At 46.2% G+C, this 23682-nt stretch overlaps 1 protein-coding gene across 2 annotated transcripts in view; it reads right to left on the bottom strand.

Annotated features, from left to right (window-relative positions):
* The window catches only part of adkb (adenosine kinase b), a 110162-nt gene that overhangs the window by 46109 nt on the left and 40371 nt on the right, over positions 1 to 23682 (bottom strand). For both annotated transcript variants that reach the window (XM_030097622.1, XM_030097621.1), the window contains exons 5-6: positions 17065 to 17237; positions 14457 to 14565 (exon numbers count right to left, since the gene is read on the bottom strand). In XM_030097622.1, coding sequence (XP_029953482.1) covers positions 14457 to 14565; positions 17065 to 17237 — 282 coding nt within the window. The remainder of the gene's footprint in view (positions 1 to 14456; positions 14566 to 17064; positions 17238 to 23682) is intronic.

Genomic DNA, 23682 nt, shown 5'->3' with positions numbered 1-23682 from the left:
AGAGGTTTCCTCCCCCTCTCAAAGGCGATACGGCGTTCCGAGGTCCTTTATCTGTCAGGCAGTCGCTTCAACAGCGAGTTGTAAACAAGTTGCTTGGACTGGATGCACAGAGAACGGTTTGCTGTGTACAGTGCGGCGGCGGCGGCGGCGGCTGCTCTGCACCAAACCGAGAAAGCCGCTGCAGGAAACTGCAAATCAGGAACCATTACACAGCAACAAATATGACAGGAACAGTGCTGCACATTATTTGAGCTCCAAGACTCATTCACTCAGTGTCTCTTCCAATGAGCGTGAACAATGCAAGCGGAGTGTGCATTGTGCCGCCGAGCAGGAGACTGTTCCTCTGAATTGAGGGTAAATTACAAAAGAGGCCTGTGCAAATTAGATGTGATGGCTTCATAATACGTCTGAAGTGTCAGCTTCTCCAGAAACCTATCCCCAGGCTACACTCACGGATCGACGCTTTGAACTTCCAATTATTCCTGCCAAACCGCAGCAATCAGCATGCTGTAAAACAATAATTCTAGCATTACAAAACACGCGAGATCAATGGTGAGTCACATGCTGGCAGCGACAAGGTTGCAAACTCAGAGCACGCTTTTATCGTGTGATGTACTTCATCTAAAGCAGACAAAAGGCACGGCGAATACCCACTTTAACATTAAAAGTAATGCGCGCGAGTATTTCTCCCGTTAAACGCAACTTTTCGAATGGGGGTCGTGGAAGAAGATTAATATCTCTGAAGTGTTTGTAGTGGTTTCAATCCTGAGAGAGCGTTTGTTACAGAGGGAAAGAGGAGGACCGGAGGGACACAGCTGTATTTCAAGAGGAGCCATCCCTCCTGATGTTCATTTGGGGAGGAAATATATTCAAGTGCTATCACAGTTCCATAAGATTACTGCACAGTGAGGACTCGTAAACAGAAACACTAAAAACCCGAACAGGATCTGGCATGTGTGCAACGGCTGAGCAATTTCGTATTACAATATGACCTCTTACTCATGTATAATTCTGCTCGCAAAGAAATAAATTACCTCTGCAATTTGGGACACCTCCAAAGGTGCTACTGGGTGCCATTTGTCTGCAATATGCTGAGAGATTGCGAGCTGGCAGACAAGAAAAAAAAAAAAAAAAGAGAAAAAAGAAAAAGAAAGAAGAAGAAAAAAAAAAAGAGGCTAAAACCCAGGCGGTATGACCGGGGTCGAACACCTCAGCTGAACCGGAAAAAGTGACCAGGACGGTTGAATAGAGTGAGACTCCGAGTAAAATGGAGCCCGAGGGGGAGAAGCAGATACAAAGACGGCTTCCTGTAAACACAGATGAAGAATTATTTACGCACAAGGCCAAACATTAAAGTCTTTTCTCATACTTAATTAAGGTCTTGTTTATATTTCCCGATGACGAGTGATATACATAGGATGTCTCGTTGAGAAACATCAATATTGTCTCCTCAACTGCGCCTGCTACATAATTAATACACACACTGACATGACATGGATATGATATGACAAGAGTATCAGAGGCAAAGAGTTAGAAAAAGAGCCGGGCGAATGCATTTTTCATGAACTGCAGAGCTCCCCAGCCAAAGTTCCAGACATGATGTTTCAGTTTGAGAGACGAAAAACGAGGGCACGAAGGGCAGCGGAGCCAAACGAGCGGCTGTGAAAACAAACCTGCCATTTCATATGCGATCGCGGTAGCGCCGATAAGTCCGCCACTTTGATCACGCGTCCAGAGGTTGACTTTGATTGGGCTTGTTTCAACCTCTTTGGCAATCAGATCAGGAAGAAGAAAAAAAAAAAAGAAAAAACTGTAAATGTGAAACAACCCCCCTCCCTCCTCTCATCTTTTTACTTCCACTGATGTCTCAACATATGATGGGCTGTGGCGTTACTACAGCTGCTGATACTTAATCAGAGCAGAAGCTGGGGGTTTTTCTTCTTCTTCTTCTTTCTTAAGGATAACGTTTTCCATTTTCTCTCACCATTTCTCCTCAGATTGGTGAAGCTATAAATAGCTTCGATTTCAAGTTCTGTGAAGAGAGCGGGTGTGTGGTGGTGGGCGGGGGGGGGGGGGGGGGGGGGGGGGGGGGGGGGGGGGGTGAAAGAAACCTAACACAGGTGTAGAGGAGAATTCATTTTTGCAGTGTGTTTGGACAGAGCTGCTGTGCTTCGCCGCCGGGAAGGGCGGGAGCCTTCCAGGGGCCATTCCTCCTCATTCAGGGCCATTACCACCCCACTGTCACTGTCAGTCTGCCCCCTCACCCATCACACGGCCCGGAGTGGGCTCAAGCCTCACAACTAAATCACATTCTACGCACAAACGGCCGGGGCCGTGCAGCATCTACTGTATCTAATCTAATCTGTCCATCCCCTGTGTCCCTTCACATGCACATCAACACACACACACACACATACACACACACATGCACAGGGCGTGTAAGGCTCTGGCAAGGCAGGCCAGCATCTCAGCACCTCAATCATGTACATTTCCGCCGTGTGTGGCGAAACACGAGTCGAGTAATGCAAATCAGAAATCAGGATTTGCCTGGATAATTGGGGCTTTATCAGCTCATTAAGAAACAGGGAGGCATTGGTGAAATGAGCATGCAATATTCCCATTAAAACCGCCAAAGGAGAAAGCACTTAGAACATATCAACACGAGTCCTTGGTTGAGAGAGGGAAGCCGCTTTGATTGATAAGGGTACTATCTTGTCAGCTAACAAAAAGGAAGGAAAAAGGAGAGGAGAAAAAAAAAAGCTGAAGAGAAGCAGCAATTTACTAGAAAGAACGGAGCGAATGTTCTCAGGTGGCCCTGATGGCCACTTGTCTCCCCCTCGGTGTTATAATGCCCGGGACAAAACAGCACATCATATTAAAAAAAATTGACAGATTTATTATTACAGTTGTTTAACCTCTTGATAATCAAATCATGTTAGGGGTTCAAGGAGACGCTCTCCCACAGAATTACAATCATTTTGGCTTGATTTAAAATTCTCGCCGTGTGGCTGGGTCCTGTTGCCCCCATGCTGGCACACTTCCTGTTTACATCCAGCCTCATTCAAGTCATTTAGAGCTCAAGTGTACAGGAGGGATTTTAAAAGAATAAAATCACGAATCATGCCACTTTCTGCACTTCGGGTCGTGTGTAAAAAAAAAAAAAAAGAAAGAAAGAAAGAAAAAACACGCTCACAATAGAAAACTACTTTTCACAGCTATTACATTGTGCCGTAGGGAAATGACAGGTTACAAAGTTGGTATTCCAGCCTCCTCTGGTCCAGTGGAATAGTCGTAGCCTTTGTGGTACAAACTGTACCGCCAAAGCTCACAAAGCTGACTGGCAGGACACAAATTTATCACTATTAAAGTGAGCGGGCGAAGCCACATTAATCCCACAGTCTGGGTGTGACGGACAGGAAGGGTGACACGCTGGCATATTGTGTTTCATGTACAGTAATTGCCGCGGCTCAAAGTGCTCGGAGGTGAAATCGCAGCATTACAGTACGGCGATGAGCGAAGCATGTCATTGGGCCTGCGGGGAGAGGACTGCCATTAGCCGCGGGACGCTGATGATTGAGTAACACTTTCTTACTGCAGCGGAGGAAAAACAACCCAACGCCTTCAGCACAATCAATACCATTTGAGCCGCCGGAATGCAAATTGCGACTATTCTGGCTGCATGACATGGGATGATGCGCCATTACTTATTCTGGATCCATTCAATGTCATCATTAGCCTTTACAGTGTCAGATCCGCTCAATAAAGGGCATTATTTCCAAAAGGATAAGCGCTGCATTAATCCTTTTATGCTGCTTTCAGCAGGATAGACTCTCCCATAGCTAATATTAATGTGCCGGGTGTCAAGAGTGAGATGGCTAATCCTGATAACTCAGGATGTACAGTCAACTTTGCAGATGGCTATCTGCCCCGCGCCAGCACTCCTAATAGGCACGGGAACAGGATGTGCTTTTAATGCTGCACTTCCCGAACGTCGTCTTCAAAGAAAACGATAATTTTCAACGGGGCTTTCTGAACTGAGAAGATAAGCCAGCGAACGGGGGAGGACAAAATAAAAATGATGCTCGCCTCAGAGAGGAAAAATAGCTTCCTGATATAGTCCTAGCTCCCTCTTTAAAGCTGACACCTAGAACATACAGTTTATCAATTATACATGAAGCCAGAATCCATCTTCTGTTGGCAGCTTGTTTGGATCCGGCCCGAGCCCTGTGAGTGGTGAAATGTGTCTGGGAGCCCCCATCCCTCCTGTCGCCTTTTTTTCCCACTCGCAGCCTGTCCTTAAATCAATCCCTTTTTAGGCCTGAATTTATTTTTCCTGTAACAAATCTGTCTTGGCAAATGATGTCACATAAGCGGGGAGAATGACAGCCTGATGTCTGTGTGGGGAACATCAACCTTGCTCCAGCAGCCTCCTCCCAAGGTGAGTAATCATGCTGAGGAGCGCTGCAGTGTGTGGATGCCAGCCAGAGTCCAAACAAACCCAGAGTCTGTTGCTCAAGATAAACAAACCAATTAGGGGGAAGGCATGTTATTCCTCAGTTGGTGGGATATTTGCTAGATGGAAAATAATCAATGCATTCTTATTTCCACAGGGTGAAGCCGGAAAAAAAAAAAAAAAAGGGAAAAAAAAGTCCTGAGCAGAATAAAATCTCGGCAGAGAAGGGAGAGTGAAATTATTCATTAGAAAAAATAAATAATGGGACTAAACTAGCTACTAGTCATGTAATTAATCCATGCAGGCTCGGTGGAGAGAGGAGAGCGCGGAGGGGAAGATTCATCATAGTTTTTGCCCCTCGCTCCCAGGGATACGTGCCCTTCTTGTGTGGATGAGTCAGCTTACATCTTCTGACAACTGTGAGCCAAGGGCTTTGTCAAAAGGAGCCGCGGTTATTGTTTTGATTGGTCCCCCCTTGTTATGTTGGGAGCGCAAAACGCTTTCAAATGTGATTGCGCCACGGCATCTGAAAATAATGCACGCACATATAGAGCATCGAAAAAAAAAAAAAAAAAAAGGGAGATGTCTGCTTTTTATTTACCGAGGACAATCGTTTGGCACTTTGCGCGCTCTCGCTGGCCGGCCCTCGGCGCTGGAGCGAGCGGGCCCCTATCAGTAATTGCAGGGAGCGGGCCCATTGGCCGGCCAGAGCATTAGACAACTGGGCTCGCGGTGCGTGACATTCAAGCTGGCCAGTAACGACAGACATGCTAATCAAAGCGTCGCTGGCCTCCCCGTGACTGCGCGACCGGAGGAGTTTGCCCGGCTGGGGTGACGTGCAGCTGCTCTGGCGGCTTTTTCACTCTTGCCCCCCCCCTCGCTCTTCCTCAGGGTCTGGGCACCAGGCGAACCACTGGCACAAGAATTTAGATACCGAAGAAACAAACACACAAAAAAAACAAAAAAAAAAACATGGCGGACGCTAGCAATGCCACACATGAAAAATAAATCACAGCCAGCTTGTTAGCATGGCAGCGAGAGAGGAAGAAAGAGAGGGACAGAGAGAGGAAGGGGAGGGAAAGAAAAAAAAAAAAAAGAACTGGGTTAAGAGATTTAATGTGCTGCTGAAAATCTGACACTTGCCAGAGGTCCAAATGTTCCACCAGAGCAACGGCAGCCCTGCCGGCTAAGTCTCTATAAAGCCTCCAAAGCTGCTTACAATATACACTTGAGAAACAATAGATAAGGTCAGAGTACTAGCCTATGTCTGAGTGGGACCATGTATGAAAAATAAACACTCTTCCGGAGCGTGCGCTAACCCCGGGCACGCTAAGTGAAACCCTGGAAACAGGCACTTTTGTGCCGGAGCTGCCGAGACTGCGAACTGATTGACTGTGTACACAATCGTAATCAAATTAATTACGGAAATTAAAATAATTTCAGACAAAACAAATAAATTTAGCCTCTGCTGATTCCAGCTTTGGAAATTAAAAAGAACGATTTGGTGATTTGCTCAGTTCTGAAGCGGAGTCGGGGTGTTAAGAGTCAGACGGAAAACAGCTCGGGATTGAATTGTCATTACGGAATGAAAGGAAATGATGTGAAGACAAATCATGTAGTTCAATCATTCGTTTTTGATTAGGTTTAAAGTAACAGATGTCATGATAGGTAAAGAAAGTGTCGATTCAAGTTGGAGCAAAGAGAGGAAAAACTCAAAATTTCTTGGGAAGTGTCATTACAGAGCACGTGAGGAATGACCTTCATGGACTCAAGTCGCTTCCAACCAAAAAACAGTCCCTCATACAGCTCAACGCACAGAGGTAATGTTGCTCGCACTGTGTTTTATAACTAATGTTCAGAGGGAAAATCCAACCCACTTCAAACATCATGAACAAAGCTGTGGACAATATTGACAAGAACTGCCAATAAACCGGCACTGAGCTCACAATAAAGCATGTTGTGAAATGCAAAACTCCATTATGTTGAAAGCGGAATGCCAAATTCACTATCAGCAGCTTGTATGTCTGTGGCCAAGTCAGATCAATTGAAAACTGTGAAATGTATACTCACAATAATGAAACGCTGACCAAAACATAAGAGGAGTTCTTAAACAAGCCTCGAAGCTGGTGTAGACTTGATATAACTGTTTTTGTAATGGTGGAAATGAGAGCGTGATAATCACTCTGTATGGAGTTTGCATCTTCTCTGTTTGTTGTGAAGGTTGGATTGATTGAGAGACAATGTAACACAATAACACCGGAATATACAAATGGCATATTTGTGAAAAAGTCTTCTAATCAACATAAGAGAAATAGTGTGAAATATTTTTTAAAAATATGAGGTTCAAAAGTTAAATTAATGAATACCGAGATAGAAAAAAAAAGATAATTTATGCTCAAAAATCATTACTCTTCTTTGAAAAAGGGAGAGAAGAAAATTACTGGCAGTTTCCAATGGACCAAGGCCAAACTGGCAGAAGGAAGCTATGTGCTGGCTTATTACAGACCATAAACAAATTACAGCAACATAAAAGGGAAAAATGAAACCTTGCAGAAGGAAACAATTCTCCGAGAACAGAGTCCAGCGTCTCCCTGACAGAGATGCACATCTGTGGTGATTTTTTTTTTTCCCCCGTTGGAGAAACTGTCAGGCTGACCCGAGAGCCGCCGACGGTTTGTTGGTGGAGAGAATACTCCAGCAATATTTATTCAGTCGAGGCTTTATGCTCCAGCGTGATAATGTAACACCGCCTGACACTTAACTCTACTCACTATCTTTGCCCAGGAGACACGCTATCCTAAAGCGTCTGCGGTTCCATCATGTGAATCTTAATCAGATACTTAGCCAGTAGAGCAGGTTTTTACTCTCCCTGGTGAGAGTATCAACACATGGCCATCAGGCACAATTCACAGCCGCAAAGTGGCTATTTATTTTCTGCTCAGCATTACTTGACAAATAATTACTCAGTCTATTCAATTAAGCCGTGGAACTCACACAAACGGCCACAACATCCCAGTGTAGCACTGAAACATTATCCTACGTTTTTTTTTTTTTTTTTTACTACTTGGGTCTCATGAATAAAAAGGCGCACGCATGCCAGGTGCTTTGATGCAGAGGGAACGAGGGGAGAAGGTGACGGCGAGCAGAAATATCATTAAGTCCCAACTATTTCATCCAGAGGAAAACAGACCTGCTGCCGGTGGAGCAGATGTACACAGTAATCTGGGGGGTGAAAGGACACGGCGCTTTTCCTGCTGCAGAAGAAAAACGGTTTTTACAAGGTAACGTGGGTGGAGAAAGAGAAAACCATTGCACGCTGGTAGAGTAATGTGAACTGCAGCCTGGACGACTGAGTCCCAAAAAATAAACGTGCTGTCCTCCCTCCAAACAGCACAAACCCCCCCCCCCCCGAATGAGGCAATTATTGAAGATACACGGGATTAAACTTTTTATTTCCGCTGCTGCTGGAAATATTAATTAAAAATAAAGACTCTAAAAATAAATCTGGCTCAGCCCTTGAAGTGCTTCCATACACAACTGATAAAAAATCTGAACCAGAATAGACACCATTCAGTGTGAAAACGACGACATGAGGTCCACTCATGTAAACTTCTCACACTTTTTTCCATCAAGCTAACAGTGTTTTTATTAAGTAAATAAATGGAGCACTCAACAGGAGGACGTGATGAAGTGGATTCAGTGATTAACACTGACTCTGATGTTTGCATGTTCTTCCTGACATGCACTGTGAATGTGTCTCAACCCAAGAGACTGACCACCTGTCCAGGACGCACCCTTCCCTCCACTTACACAACACATTCATCACACAGAAGAACTAAACTATTGACCAAATTATCCAGTTTTAGAAAAAATACGACAAATTTGAATTGAATGAAATAAAATTCCATCGAAATTCATTAAGTAACACATATAGACAGTTAATGCAAAGAACGCCAGATGTGCAATGATGGGAAAAAGGACTGAAACATATAAACTAGAGTTCTGATTATCACATTTCAGAACTGTATGGAAACACGTCAGATCCCATTATCACGATGATCTGTTTTCAGTTATTGGATTATGGCTGGAATTGGCTTCAGCCCCTCACAAAACGCCTGGAGATTGAAGAGATTTATAGTCACGTACGATAAACTACGGTTTTGAAATACAGATGGAAAGTCGACGCAGTTCACACATTTAACAGCTCAATAACAACATGAAAAACAAGACAATGTCTTCATAAAAGCAACTATTTCAGACATCCATTGAGCATATTAAGTGTTGATTCTGCTGCTGCTCTTCATCAGAGAACTTGACCAGATCTCAAACTACACATCCTTTTGCTACAACCAGGGTTCCTCTCAATCAAGGTGAAAACTTGACCTGATGCAAAACCACATAATAAATCCTGATACTTGAGAATTATCCTCTCATGTGTAAGATTTACAGACTTGTGTTGGACTGATGGCGCCATAAATATAGAGAAAACCAAAACCACATGAATTGTGTCTGAAAACAGACTTCATCATAAATTAGACTGAGGGATGATTCATCATCATGTGGATCATCTTTGACAGGTGACAAGAGTTACGAAACCTTTAATTTGTGCATGAAATGTGGGCTCCATGTTTTATTCTGATAAGCTGGAGAAAAAAAGTTACTTTAAACCACAAAACACATGTTTCAGATAACAAACATTTCGATTGGATCTTTTTTTTTTTTTCTTGGGATCATCAAAAACCCCAAGATGGGTCAAACTCCTGACTGATCTACCGAGGAAACACATTGTTTTGTTGTGAAACTTTGTTTTAAATCACTTAATTTGAAACAAGCACTTTTGTACGTGAACTGTTGAAAACATTTGGGCTTTTATTGATGTAACTTTGATCACTCGGTCACTCCTGACAGCATTCATCACCGTCACGCAGCTGCTTTTTCACACAGCCGCTTTGTTCTTTTGACAACAATTCAGCATCGGGGTTTACGAAATCATTTTTGTTACAAAGCAACAGCTGCGGAAAAATCTCTATCTCAGACTTTAATGGTTCAACTTTGCAGGTTTTGTTGCACAACACAATGTGTGATTCTTTACCACTGGTAATAAATATAAGTGCCATACAGTCCCAGGTCAGGATTGTCTCATTTTTTCTGGAACCATAAACTTTGTGAATCTGAATTACTGGAAAGCTGAGTTGATCACATTTTCATATGGTGTCCATAAGAAGGGAAGAAAAAAAAAAAAAAGAAAAAAAAAGCAGAACTTTTTCACTTCTGTGGAGCAGTCGGTAATGCTACTTTTACTGAACATCTAAATTTGTCCTCCCAACTCTGACATGAAGCCGTAAAAGTAAATCAAGAAGACGGATAATTGTAAACAACCTAAATAAATCCCACAGTTGAGTGAAAGCCACAGGATGTCTCCGCAGCCAGCGTCTTTGGCCTCTCCACCCTAATTTACTACGCTCCGCCCACTCAGGCCTGCGGGGCTGCGGAGCTGGCTGATCCTCCAGCAGGGCCGGGCCAGCCCATACGTCCCACTGGCACAGGACGCCCCGCCAGGAGCCAATCACCAAGCCCGCACTCCTGACAGCTCATTACCACTCAATTAGGCAGGTGCACCTCCACACACAGCCTTCTGACAAATACAGCCCTCCCAGATGCATGTTTAACATTGGAGAGAATTATATAGTGACAGCAAACACTAAACGCCTCACCCTTATCACTTGATTGCCTCAAGATTGAAATCCTATAATTGGCCCAGGCCAGCGGGAGAAAAAAAATAAATAAGCCAATAAATATGATGCAGTCGACTTGTAATTGAACAATTATGAATTCATATTCATAAGATGTTTTGCTGGCAATTACAAAATGCCATCTGATTAGGCGCGATTGGAAATGACATTGTTCCATGCTAGAGACGCTGTGGTGTCAGCCTAATAAAGAGAGCGGACATCATAGCAGCGGCTTGGCCGCCGACATGACCTCCAGAGATGAGAGACATGCTGACACGGCGGCTTGGCCGCTGACGGACGGGACTTGGCACCCGTCGCTCTTTGTCCCCCCCGCCCCCAAATCTACTGCTTATAGTCCCCCGGTCCCGAGAAATAACACCACCGAGGGGTTGACTTTCAGATTTTTAACACCAGTGGGCACAGATTGTACACATAACAAAACACAAGCAGGGCGAAAAAAAAGAGAAAAAAAAAAAATGTTGATCCCTTGAGAACAGATTCTAATCAAGATGAAATGATTTACAAATCTATTTAATAAGGCTTGCCAGAAGTCAAACTTGGCATGTAAATGCGGTGGGGATTAAATTTCATCGGCAACCAAGACTGTAACTAATCGCCTGCAGACAAAGGGGGAGCCTGCCAGTTTTTTTTTTTTTTCTTCTTCTCCCCCCCTACACTTCTCTTTCTCCCTCCCTCCCTCCTTTCCTCCGCTGCCTGCATTTTGCCTCGTGATCCCTCCCCGGCTATGTGGAAAGGACAGGGGCAGTGCGGAGTGGTGCAGTACAGAGCGGGGAGGAACGAGAGGAAGAGACAGAGGGAAAAAAAAAAAAAAAAAAAAAAGGAGAGGGAGAGGAAGGAGGGAGGAGATGGAGACAGAGGGAGAGATAAAGAGCGGCGGTGAGAGGGAGGAGGATGGAAGAGAGGACGGGAGAGGGAGAGGAATCTCAAGGTCAGCGTGAGGACAGCGTGGTCCTCCGAGTTGGACAGAGACACAGCCGCAGTCACCTCTGTGCTAATCAGCCCTTCGGCTAGCTGATGAGGTGTCAGTTAGACGTGTGTGTGTGTGTGTGTGTGTGTGTGTGTGTGTGTAAAACCTTTCCCTTTGCTTTTTTGGCAGAAAATTGAAGGGGGCTGGTTGGGCAGAGTAACTGTGCGTGCATGTGTGTGTGTGTGTGTCACTCTGGGGTGTAAGCAGGCTGACGTGCTGCTTGTGGTGCCAGTACTGCGCTTTTTTTTTTTCTCCCTTTCCTTCCTTCTTTTTCCCTTCTCCTCCTTTTCTTGCATATTATGCTACAGTGACTGAAGCTGAACTCAGCTTTCCCCTGCAGTGAGGGCAAGAATGCAACCGCCAATTAATGCTATATGCGGCGTGCCAGCGTTAACAGTGTGAGGCTTTCGACTTCGACTCGCCGCGCCGTTTGACAAAAAAAAGGTGGGCTCGCTGTTTTCCTCGGGCGTGGCTAACCCCTCGCAGCCTCGGGAGATTGTGCCCCTAGCACAGGGCGCAAACTAACAGCGTTCCCCAGCTGTGATCGGGTTTGTGACCTGACAGCGATGCAGCTTGTGTCTCGTTGGGTGAGTTTTGTGTGTCGGGCCAGTTGGCAGAGGCGGGCGTCTCCTCCGCCTATCCTTGGGTTATTTCTGACCATCTGTGCCCAGTCATTAACAGGCCTTTTCACAGTCAATTGTCTTGCTCGTCTCCCCTCTTCTCCATTTTTTTGTTAAGTCTCACAGTGCATGACCACCACAAGATGGACCAAGCACTACTTCTCTCTTTTTTTTTTTTTTTTCCCCCCACTGAATGTAAATGGCATAACTTAGGAAGAGGCCATATTATTAGCCGGGGCTAAGGAGAGCCGTGCAGACATAGGTTAATTCAAAGTGGCATCATGGAGGACGCATCAAGCAGGGAAGATCAAATTACAGGGCAAAGCGCTCAGTGGTAAGAAAAACAAGCCAGTGGTATGCTGCAGAATGTGTGCGTGCAAGCTGTGTGTGCTTAACAGCAAATGTATGTGTGTGTGTGTGTGTGTGTGTGAGAGAGAGAGACAGAGAGAGACCAGAGAAAAAGAGGAAGGGGGGAGGCAAATAAGACAGCAAAAGGAGGAGGAAAGAGGGGGGCTGTGTGTGTCCATACAGGGACAACGGGGGGATGGGGATGGAAGGAAAGGGGGAGCAAAAAAAAAAAAAAAAAAAAAGGAGGGGGGGGGGGGGGCAGGGGGGGCTAACTGGGCCAACATGCACACATCACCCCCACCAATTAGAGTCACTCATCTTGCCTTCCCACAAAACATCACCCTCCATCTCTGATGTTTACGATCATCGGGGAAAGAAATAACTGTCCATATCACTGCAGCGGTGACGGCATTCAAACACCCCCCCCCACAAAAAAAAAGGAGAAGAAGAGATATCCCCTGCCTGAAATGCGTTTAGCCATTCCTTCTTCCCCCTCACGCCTTTGTTATTGGTCTTTGTGCAACGATTTGCCTAAGGACCCAGATTTCCTAGCAACAGCCTGCCACCAAACATTTGGCAGGAGTTCAACACTCTCTCTTTGTGAGAAATGGCAGTGCTGCCTCCCTGCTTTGCGTCTGCCACCAGCCCTGCTGCTGCCGCCACGGCCGCCGCTGTTGCTGGATGAGCCAGACTGGCTGCGAGAGCCCTCTAATAATTCTGTTTTCATCCAATCACACCGCATAGTTGCAGGCACCTTGAGAGCCTCTGCCAAGAATCATCAATCACCTCTTTAACACACATGCTCCGGCAAACACGGACGCATTTGCGAGCAAATAACATGCTAACGTACACACATGTGCACTTTTCGGTAATTAAATTTACAGATTAGAGTGTACAAGGCCGCGCGCGCCGCCCAGCAGTGTGTTTAATGAAAATCAACAAAGCACATTAATGCACAGCTAAAGGTTAGTACAGTGAGCGCGAGAGGGAGAAAATGTACAATCTGGCTGTAAATTGGGTAAATACATCTGAGTGCTCTCGACAAGGTTAATGGAGAGAGGAGGCCTTAGTGAACACCGGTCTAGACACGCCACACAGTATTAAGTGGGAATAGCTGTGGCAGTGTATCTGGCTAAGTACTTTAGAAGTGCGAATGGGACTCTAATAAAGCGAATGATCCCCCTGTTTTGACAAAGAGGCCCAGGAGGGATGCCGAACACCACGTTTTAGATTCCAAGCACTGACAAACACCCATTTGTGGCCCTTCTATCCCCCCTCAAATCCCACGGAAGCTTTTCCCTGCGCGCAAGACTGTCGGATGTGGGCAAAACCCAACTGCCAATTTGCAGAGGATGTGCCATGTTTGCTAATGCAAAGCAGAGGCTAAAAATGAGACCACACAAACTCTGGAGGATGGACTGACTGATCTGCTTTCTGGCACAAGCACTAACGGCTTCTATTCTTCCGTTTTTGTTTTTTTTCCCCCCTTCCCTCCCTGTGTTTGTTTCTGCGACTGGGCGGCTAATTATGAAACCTCCGTCATTATTGCACTACAGTACACTCGTGTTTGGAGGGCTTGTGGGCATCAGGGGGAGCGTTGTGGATTTCACCGGGGGGGGGGGGGGGGGGGGGATACGCCAAGGGAGCGACGTCGACGGCGAAGACTGCAACGGTGATTTATGCCGATAATGAACTGCTTAAAGACGAGGAATGCCCAGCAATTTCAGGGCTATCATCTTGACTCGGGATCAGAGAAAATGTTGATCTGCCCGGAATTAAATGTAATCCCAAACAGTGAAACACGAGCACGGCGGGCCATCCCGCTCCAGGAGCCGCCGAGTGAAGACATTACCTCAGCGGTGCGGGCTGGAAGTGTGTGTGAATGTCTAAGTTGCACATCTGTCCTCCTCAATCTGCGCGCGCGTTTTTTTTTTTTTTTTTTGTCTGCGAGGGGGAGATAGTGTGGGAGGAGGGGGGTAAAGCCGAGCGAACTTGCATAATCAATTTTCACACTGGCGCAGCACCTGTTGGCTTGTCTTCACGTTTAAAGAAGTGAATGAATGCGTTACATGTAGAACAATTTCACACCGCGCCGCAGCTTGGTGCACAAAGACCAGGGGGAAAAATAGAGAAAATGGAGCTGTATTGTCTCAATAGGTAACATAGCTCATTTCGCTCCACAAAGGATGAATGGATATATTGACAATGCAGGAGGCGTGCAGAGGCATTTCCTGAATAAAGCCTCTTAACATTTTGTCCTCCTCTGGCAGTGGAGTTGGGGAACAGTCATTTTGAATGTAGAGGGTCTCACTTACCGCAATATAATAGACCTTGGCTTTCTCCACCAGCTCCCAGTTGCTGTCCAAGTCCAGGTGTTTTTCCTTTTTGTAGCAGTTCGCCGCTGCCAGGTTAGCGACGAGGGACCTGCCGAGACAGACCCCATAAATCTTCCGCCTCGCTTATCATCCATCTTAATTTCATCTCAAAAACATCCTTAAAAAACACTCCCAGAGTTTCTTCTGTTGTTGCCTGATATAAAAGGACGATAATAGTTTCTTCGAATGTCTGAGCCAGAGTATAAAAAAGCCATCTTAATTCAAATATATATATTTCAGTTATCTCAAAACACGCCCAGAAAGGACAGATTGGAAATGAGATGAGGGGATTTTAAGGCCAGAAAGAGCCAACTCAAAATTATTCCTGTTATCATATCACCTGGGAAAGTGGTCCACTGTTAACAAGGGTGGCAAAACAACAGAAATGCATTACTAAATGAACCCTCGAGTCGAGTACTGAGTGGCGGGAGCTGGAAAGTGAAGCAGGTGGCATTATCTTAACATAGCTCATTAGCCAGTCCTCGTGTGCTGTCTCTTTATGAGCGGGCCATCAAAATGAGTGCAACCATCATCGCTACTTAGGGGAAAACTGTTAGGCGACCATATGACAGGAGGGTGTTGCTGCAGGAAGGGGGTCTGTTCTCACATGGCGAGAAAAAGCTGCTCACCATGGTTAGTGTCAAAGGAAAGAGTAACAGTGTGCTAACTTGATCAGAGCGCAGTGACGAAGGCTCCGATGTGACAGCAGGATTGGGACTGTGTTTGACCTGAGCTGCGGTAATGGACTCGGAGGTTGGAGCGAGTATGACAGACAAAATGAGTGTCATTACCGAGGAAGTCCAGCAGACATGAGCCCGGCAGTGCGCGATCAGACAACAGATAGGCCTAATGATGGCATACATTCAGGAGGTAAAGCCACAATGCCACAGTAAGCAAGTCCAAAGCAAAGCACTCATGAGTTCTGCGGTATCTAAGAGCTGCAAATTATTTCAGAGAACCTGTTATCTTTCGAAGAATGATTCTCAGTTTTACCAAATTCTAATTTGTAGAAATAACTAAGAACTTGTCTTCAATAGGCAGTGTGTCTCAGACAGAAATAATAGATAATAATACCAAGAGGACTTGTGTATGCATGCGGAGTGTTTTATTTTCATTTCTCTACGTGTTTAAGTATTTACATGTGCATAAAGATATTTCTTTGTGCCTACTTTTTTTTGTCCTTGTGAAAAATGATGCACTTACAATCTCTTCAATGTAATAAATTCTATGTTTTGCTTTGGTTTTTTTTTTTGGGAAGGAATGACCAGGTGCAAAGAGGTTTAAACGTTTTGGAACATTACTCAGTTTCACATCACAGCTGGTACGGAGCGTTTCGACGATGAGAACCCACTTGAGATTTTTGTGTCATATTTATCACACTCGCAGTGTAAAAGCCTCAACACCTAAACTATTTGGTGCATGGAGCCAGTTGACTGTGGTAAATGGTGCTAAATGTCATGGTGGGAAGTGCTAGGATTATCTTACATACTTGGGAAAAGCAAGTGTTGGGAAAACCATCTTGTACAGCGAATACTGAAAACGGAGTGGATTTGGAAATTGCTACAGATCAAACTAAACAATTTGAAATGTCTAAACATGAGCAAAAATCAATATAAGCACAGGGGGCCACGTATTATTGACTTTCACCAAGATTACACATCTGAGGAGTGAATACATTTAAAGAAAAAATGTGTATGATTATTCAATCTATAGGATCTTGGCAGAGTGGAGCTGGAACTGTCAGATGAGAGCCAGGGAGGTGGATTTTTCTCCTTCTTTGAAGAGTTGCACTAATCAAAGCCTGGGGGCTGTGACATACTGGCTCCAAATCCTTCAAAGCCATCACCCCTCCAATCTGGCCCTGCCGGCGACCTTTCCTTTGGCCTCCTGAGCTGTCTGTTAAACACCTGTAAGAAATATTACAGAGCTCGTCTCTCTGAGCACGGCACCTGACCTTTTCAGGTGTCAGAGCCCACATCAAACAAGCCCACTAAGACCATTCAGCGGGGCCGGCTCCCGGGGCGGTCAGGGTCCAGTCGTTGACTGACTGACAACTCCAGTAGTTGCGGAGGAGGGGAGTGTTTAGAGAGGCAGCTTATCGATCCACACCTGGTCTATCATGGACTGGAGTCCTTCCTGTTAGCGATATTTGTGTGTCTCTGCACGGGTTTTGACCTCTGCTGTCTCGGGCGTGCTGACGATAACGCCAGCGAGAGAGTCGCCAGAGATGCTAAAGCCCCTTTTAACAGTGGAAAAAGGCTGACAGGTGAGAACCGGGATAGCCCAGGCTTCCCTAACACATTGCTACTGTCAGCCTATAGATGGATGACAACCCACTGGGGCGGCAGAGACGGAGTGGGGGCCTGGAAAAACACGATCAAGCTGTTCTTTTTTTTTTTCCCCTTTTGATGTGGGAGCTGAGCTACGATTCCCTGTTATGACTTCCAGCCCAGAGAATTCAAGCCGCCTTGCCCGAGGAAGCAAACGTGAACCGAAATGACTCCTTCAGACCTGAGCTTCAGGGCCGGGTGACTGAAAGGTCGCTAACCTATTGTCTCCGGTGATGCAGGCTGCGCACGTGCCGGTGGGCTCCTCGTTTTGCTCGTAGTAGTGGGCGTCGACGTGGGCCTCCTCGGCCTTCGTCTTCAGGATCTCCCCGAAACGGTCGGAGCCGATGCACCCGAAGAAGGTGGCCACCTTGTGGGGTTCCTGGATCATCCACTGAGGGAGAGAAAATAAAAGCGGTTACTGTGAGCTCAGTTTACAAAATATAAGTCTGTTTGAAGGGTCAAGTTCAGCCGAGGCAGATGGCATACAAACTGTAGCTTCACAGCAAACATACTGCCTGTGATATATGAGGGCTGTGAGCTGTCGTAAACAACCCAGGACCAATTCCACTCCACACAGAGGCACTATTCTCATCCAAGCACTCCTTCCTCCCTGTGTGCTAAAAACAGTCTCATCTCCTTATTTACACAAACCCCATAATTCAAGGCTTCATCCTTCTTATGCAAACACAGACTGTGTGTGCATGTGTGACAGAGTGTGTGTAGCCGCTACCACAGGACACTCCCCCCGAACGCACGGCTCCTCGGCCATTTTTTTCGGTCTCGACAAGTCTTGATGTACTCAGTGACTTTTACCTGATGGGGGGGGGGGGCAGATGGAGCTGCTCAAATTCTACAGAGCTCAGGTTTAACCTCCAAAGATTTATTGACGCACACTACGTGCTGCTGTTTGCTCATTTTATTGCAGCCTCCTGTTTTGTTGCTGACGGGGGCCCCTGGTGAATGAGATGTTGCTGCTTTTGGGGATGACCTGTATATGTGTGAAATTAATCATTTCACGCGGCCAAATAGCATCTCGGTAGGGGAAGAAAAACGCATTTTCATCACCAGTCTGGAGATGCTTCCCCCCCCCCCCCCCCCCCCCCCCCCCCCCCCCCCCCGTTTATTTTGCATCCCTCCTGCCACCAATTCCCCCCCTTTCGGTCTAAAGGCAGCACCTTCATATGGGGAACGGAAATAAACATGCACGATCCAGGAGAAGATTAATTATTTGACCCAGAGTTTGACATGTTTTCAGTCCTTTTAGTTGAAGGGGTAAAATGCATCTCATAGTTATTTCTTCTCTGTAATCATTCATTCATCAATCCATGTTCTAAACCTGCCTTATCTGTCTCGGGGTCACGATGGGCTGGATTCAGCTGACAGCTCAGTCCTCACTTTAAAAAAAAAAAACTTGCTGCATTACTGCTTCCTCTTTCTATTAAAATACAGAAGAATATCAGAGTTTCACTATGAGGATTGTCATTGTCATTTTCGACCACAATGCATCAGTCATACTCCCACGTCAACCCAGGTCTGCAGGACTGTTTCTTTCCACCTGCGTCACGTCTCTAAAATCAGGAACATGTTGACTCAGAGTGATGCTGACAAAGTAATTTCCTGTTATCAGCGCGTCTGAATAACTGATTCGAAATGATGAAGCGAGTGTACCGACAGGAGCAGGAGAGATCGCGTCACTGCAGTTTAGTTTATTTATTAGTCTGTAAGAATGTTTTAGGATACCAGGCTCCTCTCATGACGAACCAGTTCCTAGTTTCAGTTGTTCAATTCTGCAACAAGTGGATTATCTTGACTTATTATGACAATCTGTTTGATATTTGTTGCTCTCTGTCTCTATCCTACCTTTTTCTTTCTTCCTATGCCCTAACTCCAACTGGAACAGCAGAAAGCCGCCTCCCCTGAGCCTGGTTCTGCAGGTTCCCTCCTGTGAAGAGTTTCTGCTCCCCGCCATCATCTGTGCTTGCTCATGTGGAATAGCTGGATTTTTCTCTGCTGGAAGTGGTTTGAGACGACTATGTTGTCATATAAATAAAATTGAATTGGAAGTGTGCATCCAGCCATCTGCACCCTGATGTGCACCAAACAAGTGGACCAAATCTGTTCAGAAAGTAAATAGAGGTGCTGCTTTGCGAAATAATGCCGGGGCGGTTTAATTGAAGTCCAAAAATGAAGTGTGAGTGGAGCACAGAGCAAACAGATGTAAGCATAGCAAACACATTCTGCAACAGGCTTTGGAATCACTCTATTCTGGCAGTTTATCATAACTGATGTGCATAAATGGAAGAATTTCTGCTGCAGATTACACATTTCACAAGCTGTTGATGATTTCTGAGCTGGTAAAACGATACCACAGAAATTACTTTTAACCCAGCACAAAGTATTGGTGGGAGGTTTTATTGCAGAATATATGTCAAAGAATGTGTTTTTTTTTCCTTTTTTCTAGTTGGTGATATCTTAAAATTCTTACTTGTTTTTAAACTTTACTTCAGGTCGGGAGCATGAATCAGTTGTGATAGAAAGCAGGAAAAAAAAAAATCTCACATAAAGAGAGAACAAATCTGGACAGTATTGAGTCCAGAATCAGACCAGGGTTTTTTTCCAATGTGAGATAACAGTGCTGTACCACTGTTCCACTGCCTGCTCTCTAAGATCCTCTTTAGCAACAACATCCTCTCTGAGTTGATGCCATTTACTTTAGTTCAGCCTGTGCTTGTTTTTGAGGGGGAAGCTTCTCCTTTCCAGGGTCGCCGCAGCCCATCATGTGATCCGCACGTTTGATTTGACACCAGTTTTACACTAGACGCCCTTCGTGACCAAAACCCGGGCCACGGCGGTGACCTATCGACAGGAGGACTTAAACCAGTGAAGCCGGCTGCCCTCAACTCTCGGTTACGGATCACTAACTTTGTCTTTTTTGTTTTTTTCAGTGAGCTTACTTCGATCCAGACTCACCTTGAGTTCACTTTTATAACAACAGGTACCTCTTGAGCTGATTTCCAGTCAAAATATATCATAGCAGCTGATTCTCTGCTGAAATGTAAATTAATTAATCGACCATTATAATCAGCATCGCTCTCTGTAAAATGAACAGTCCTAATGGTTCGTATTGCCTGCTGTATCCTGGCCGACCACGTGTCGTCTTGAGTCATAGTTCAGCCATTCAGCGATGCCACAAACACACAGACACACACTACCCCCACCTCCCAACCTGGTTGAAAAGCACAAACACACAAACAACACGCGTACGCACAAATCCCAGCTCTTCTTCCCCAACCTCTTGCTGCAGGCACCTCGCACTTATCAAGGTCACTGGCTCGGGTACACGTCAAGTCCAATCTGATTTTCCCTGCGCTGTGATGAGCTCCGAATCCAAGGTTAGGAGCTGCGGGCTGTAAATAATGACAGCGCGGCCCCTCCATTTGCAGGCTTCTCAGGTGGGAATACAGAGGGCCACTCAGGGGCCTCGGTCCCTCTGATGACAGCATGGTGAATCACAGCAACCACCCACCTCACAACCATAACCCCCCCCTTTTTTTTATTCCCCTCCTTCCCCACACCTCCATCTGAACTCTCCTTCCTCCTCCACCTCCTCTCTCCCTCTCCCTCTCTGACCGTCGGCTGTACTCTCACTGCCAGCTCAGCTTGTCATTTTACAGGGTCATTAACAGACACACATACACACTAACATGTGAGCACACAGTGCACCCACACAGGGAAAAGGCTGACACACACACACACACGCAGAGAAATCCTCTCTCCTGCGACAGCATCAAACCTCCCTCCCTTCCCTAAAAAAAAAAAAAAAAAAAAAAAACACCCCTGCATTTGCCAGAAGCTGCTCTCCTACTCCTATAAACACAAAGCGGCAATAGATAAGGAGAAAATGTCTTCATTATGATCATGTAAAAAAATGTATCTTGCACTTTTTATCCCCCCTCCGCTGCGGTTGCACAGGAGCAAGGAGTTATATCAATTCATTTCCATCCCCGGCACCCTGCAGACAATCCCTCTCCATTCCCAGATTATGTGAGATAATACCTCCATTATGACAAAAGCGCGATTCACGGGGTCGCCGAGAGGTCAACCAACCCTGTGCCGGGTATTCATGCTTAGTCACATCCCAATTATATCGCAGTGGCAGAGGCAGAAATTGGCAAATGTACATCAAGGCGCTTCATTACTGAGGGCCGCTCCAGTGAAATTAAGCAGCAGATGAGACAGAGTGAGATTTGCCCCCAGGCGGCATGTTAGAGAGAGAAAGAGCGAGGGAGAGGGAGAGAGAGAGAGAGAGAGAGAGAGAGAGAGAGGGAAGCTGAAGTAACAGATTTCATGAAGGTGCTGGGAGCTTGTATCTCTCACAGCAGCTCATGTATATTTACTTAACTAGGGAGAACGCAAGTCCCCAAAGATTAATAGGTTCCCATGATACACCGGCATCATATCTCTAGGTACGTTTAGATGCAGGCAGAGAAACGGAATACAAACAAGAGGAAAACATCCCTGAAAAGCAGGAGGGTGGGGGGGGGGGGGGTGGGGGGGGTAAGAAGCTACACTTACCCGCTACAGGCAAAGTGATGATAAGTATACATTATGTTAAGTGCAGAATAAATCTAGCGTTCTGGCTTCCATTTAGCCAAATAATCCCATCTAGCCTTACCCACCTAAAAAACGGAGCCCCGGGGCGCCCGGGTAGCTATTAATTATGACATCTCATGGTTGCAAGGAGCCCCACTCGGGGAGCTGACCTCGGCCTGCTCCTCGGCATCCAGCAGCTGCCACTCTTCACTACGGAGGCAGCCGCTCCGCGTGGCAGCTTCCAGGAGGGCAATTACACAGCCCAGATGAGATGAGGCGGCTGAATGTTTGGGACTTGAGTGCTCAGACTGCCATTAGCACTATAAGCTATTACATTCCCCCGTCTTCTTCTATTTTTTTTTTTTCCCTCTCTTTCCCCTCACCTCCTCGTTCCTCCTCCCATCTTCTCCCTCACTCGCTGCTGTATATTGATGAAGTGGTAATGGGACCTCTAGTTAGATATTCCTCCTGTAAAAACATTGTCTTGTTTCTAGTCTCCCTCAGGGGTCAATGTATTCTCCCGGAGTTTGCTGGGAATCATTTCTGCTCTATTAATGATGCAATTCCAATGCAATTCAGATCCACTGAAGACGTGGCACAGCGGGCCTTTTCGCGGCGGGCTGATGGATGACGCCTGTGCGTTATCCTGCTGGTCGACAACAAAGTGGCGCCTCGTCGCGCGTCGGCGGAGGGGAAGCCGGTCGGCCGGCCGTCACTTGCTTTCAACTTCTCACGCCGCTCCCTCAAAACAGGACCGGAGGAGGAGTCTCCTGGACTCCTCCGGAGGAGAACACGGCCATGCCTAATGATGGTCACATTAATTATAGGCTTATCAACCTCAGCGAAAACTCAATAGGGCTATTTATAGACGGCGAAAATGGGAGAGGGCGAGGGTGCTGCACGCTGGCGTGTCCGGTAACAGCCTCTCCTCGCTCCTTTATTTCAGAGTCAGAGGTGGAGGCGGATGTCGGTGTTTCTTCTTACTGTGTAGTTAAAACCACTGGCAAACATGTGTCCATCAGGACCTGTCATAGTAAGCGATTTTATACGAAGCGCCGCTGGAGCCGAGGGTCCTCACCGCCGGCGCTGACACTGATGAGGTCTGGCAGCTTCCATTAAATCACTCTTTCCTGTAAAGTGCCTGGCATCAAAGCAACCGGCCGAGGATTTTTCACTCAATCAGGTAACACGCGGCCCGCCCCCCCCCCCACCCTCCCCCCTGTCCTCCGAGGGGCTGGAGCCTTCTGGTCAATAACTCCAATCAGTTCAATTTCATGCACAGTTAGCCGTGTTTGGGGTGCTAGGGCAGCGCTGGCATCGCGGGGTTGCATATGTTGTTGTCGCTGTTGTTGTTTTTCTTTAATTCCCCCCCCCCCCTCCCTCCTTCCCTGGGAGAGTTGATAAGTGGGGTGGGGACCTGTGCTTGTGTAAAAGTGGAGAGTAGCCAGGGCTAGCGTGGCTGTTTTAACTCTGCCTCAACACAGCGGGCGCCATGCCAAGCCATTAAAAGTCTCTGTGCTCTGCTTCAGTGACACAGCTGAAAGAATAGAGAGCGGGCGAGAGGGAGAGCTGTAAATGATCAACACGATAATGAGCTGATTATCAGTCAAAGGCATGGATAAGCTCTCTCTCCAGTAATTTCCTTTCAGATCAGTCAACCACATTCTCCTGTCTGCAATCAACACTCAAAGGGGGGAGGCATAGCATGTCGCCCGACGGGAAACCGGCCCAATATCAGCTTCAAATACCCAGATCCTGCTTGTCTTTGTTCGTAGCCTGGCTTGTCCCTCGCTGACACACCAGCATGGTGGGAGGCTTGTGTATCACTACTCAAGTCTGCCTTTGTAATGGATGTTTCACAGTTGTCACGCGGCTCTCGGCTCTGGCTGCAGGACAACATAAAGCTGACTGATGTTCTGCTGATGCTCAAATGTGCTTTGCAATCTGTGAGTGTTTGGACAATGAATCACTTTCTATTGTTTTGACACTATTTAACAACAACAGAGGGTTACAGAACTCTGTCTCAACCTTTAAAAAAAACCTCAGGAAATCAGACTTTAGTTATGTTTATCTCTATAAATCGTCCAGAGTGATGATTGCATCGCTTTTCAAAAAAGTTGAACTAATCAGACATTAAGCATCGATAATCCTACTGCTGATTTATAAAACTCAGTATTGACCCCCTATTCATTCACACTGTGATCTTTAAATCTGCTAAGTCCTGAAACAACGACCGGTTTTTA

The sequence above is a fragment of the Salarias fasciatus genome, chromosome 8 (assembly GCF_902148845.1).
Source record: "Salarias fasciatus chromosome 8, fSalaFa1.1, whole genome shotgun sequence".
In the NCBI taxonomy this organism is placed as follows: domain Eukaryota; kingdom Metazoa; phylum Chordata; class Actinopteri; order Blenniiformes; family Blenniidae; genus Salarias; species Salarias fasciatus.
The sequence above is the reverse complement of the archived record's forward strand: the minus strand, read 5'-3'. Positions and strand labels throughout refer to the sequence as shown.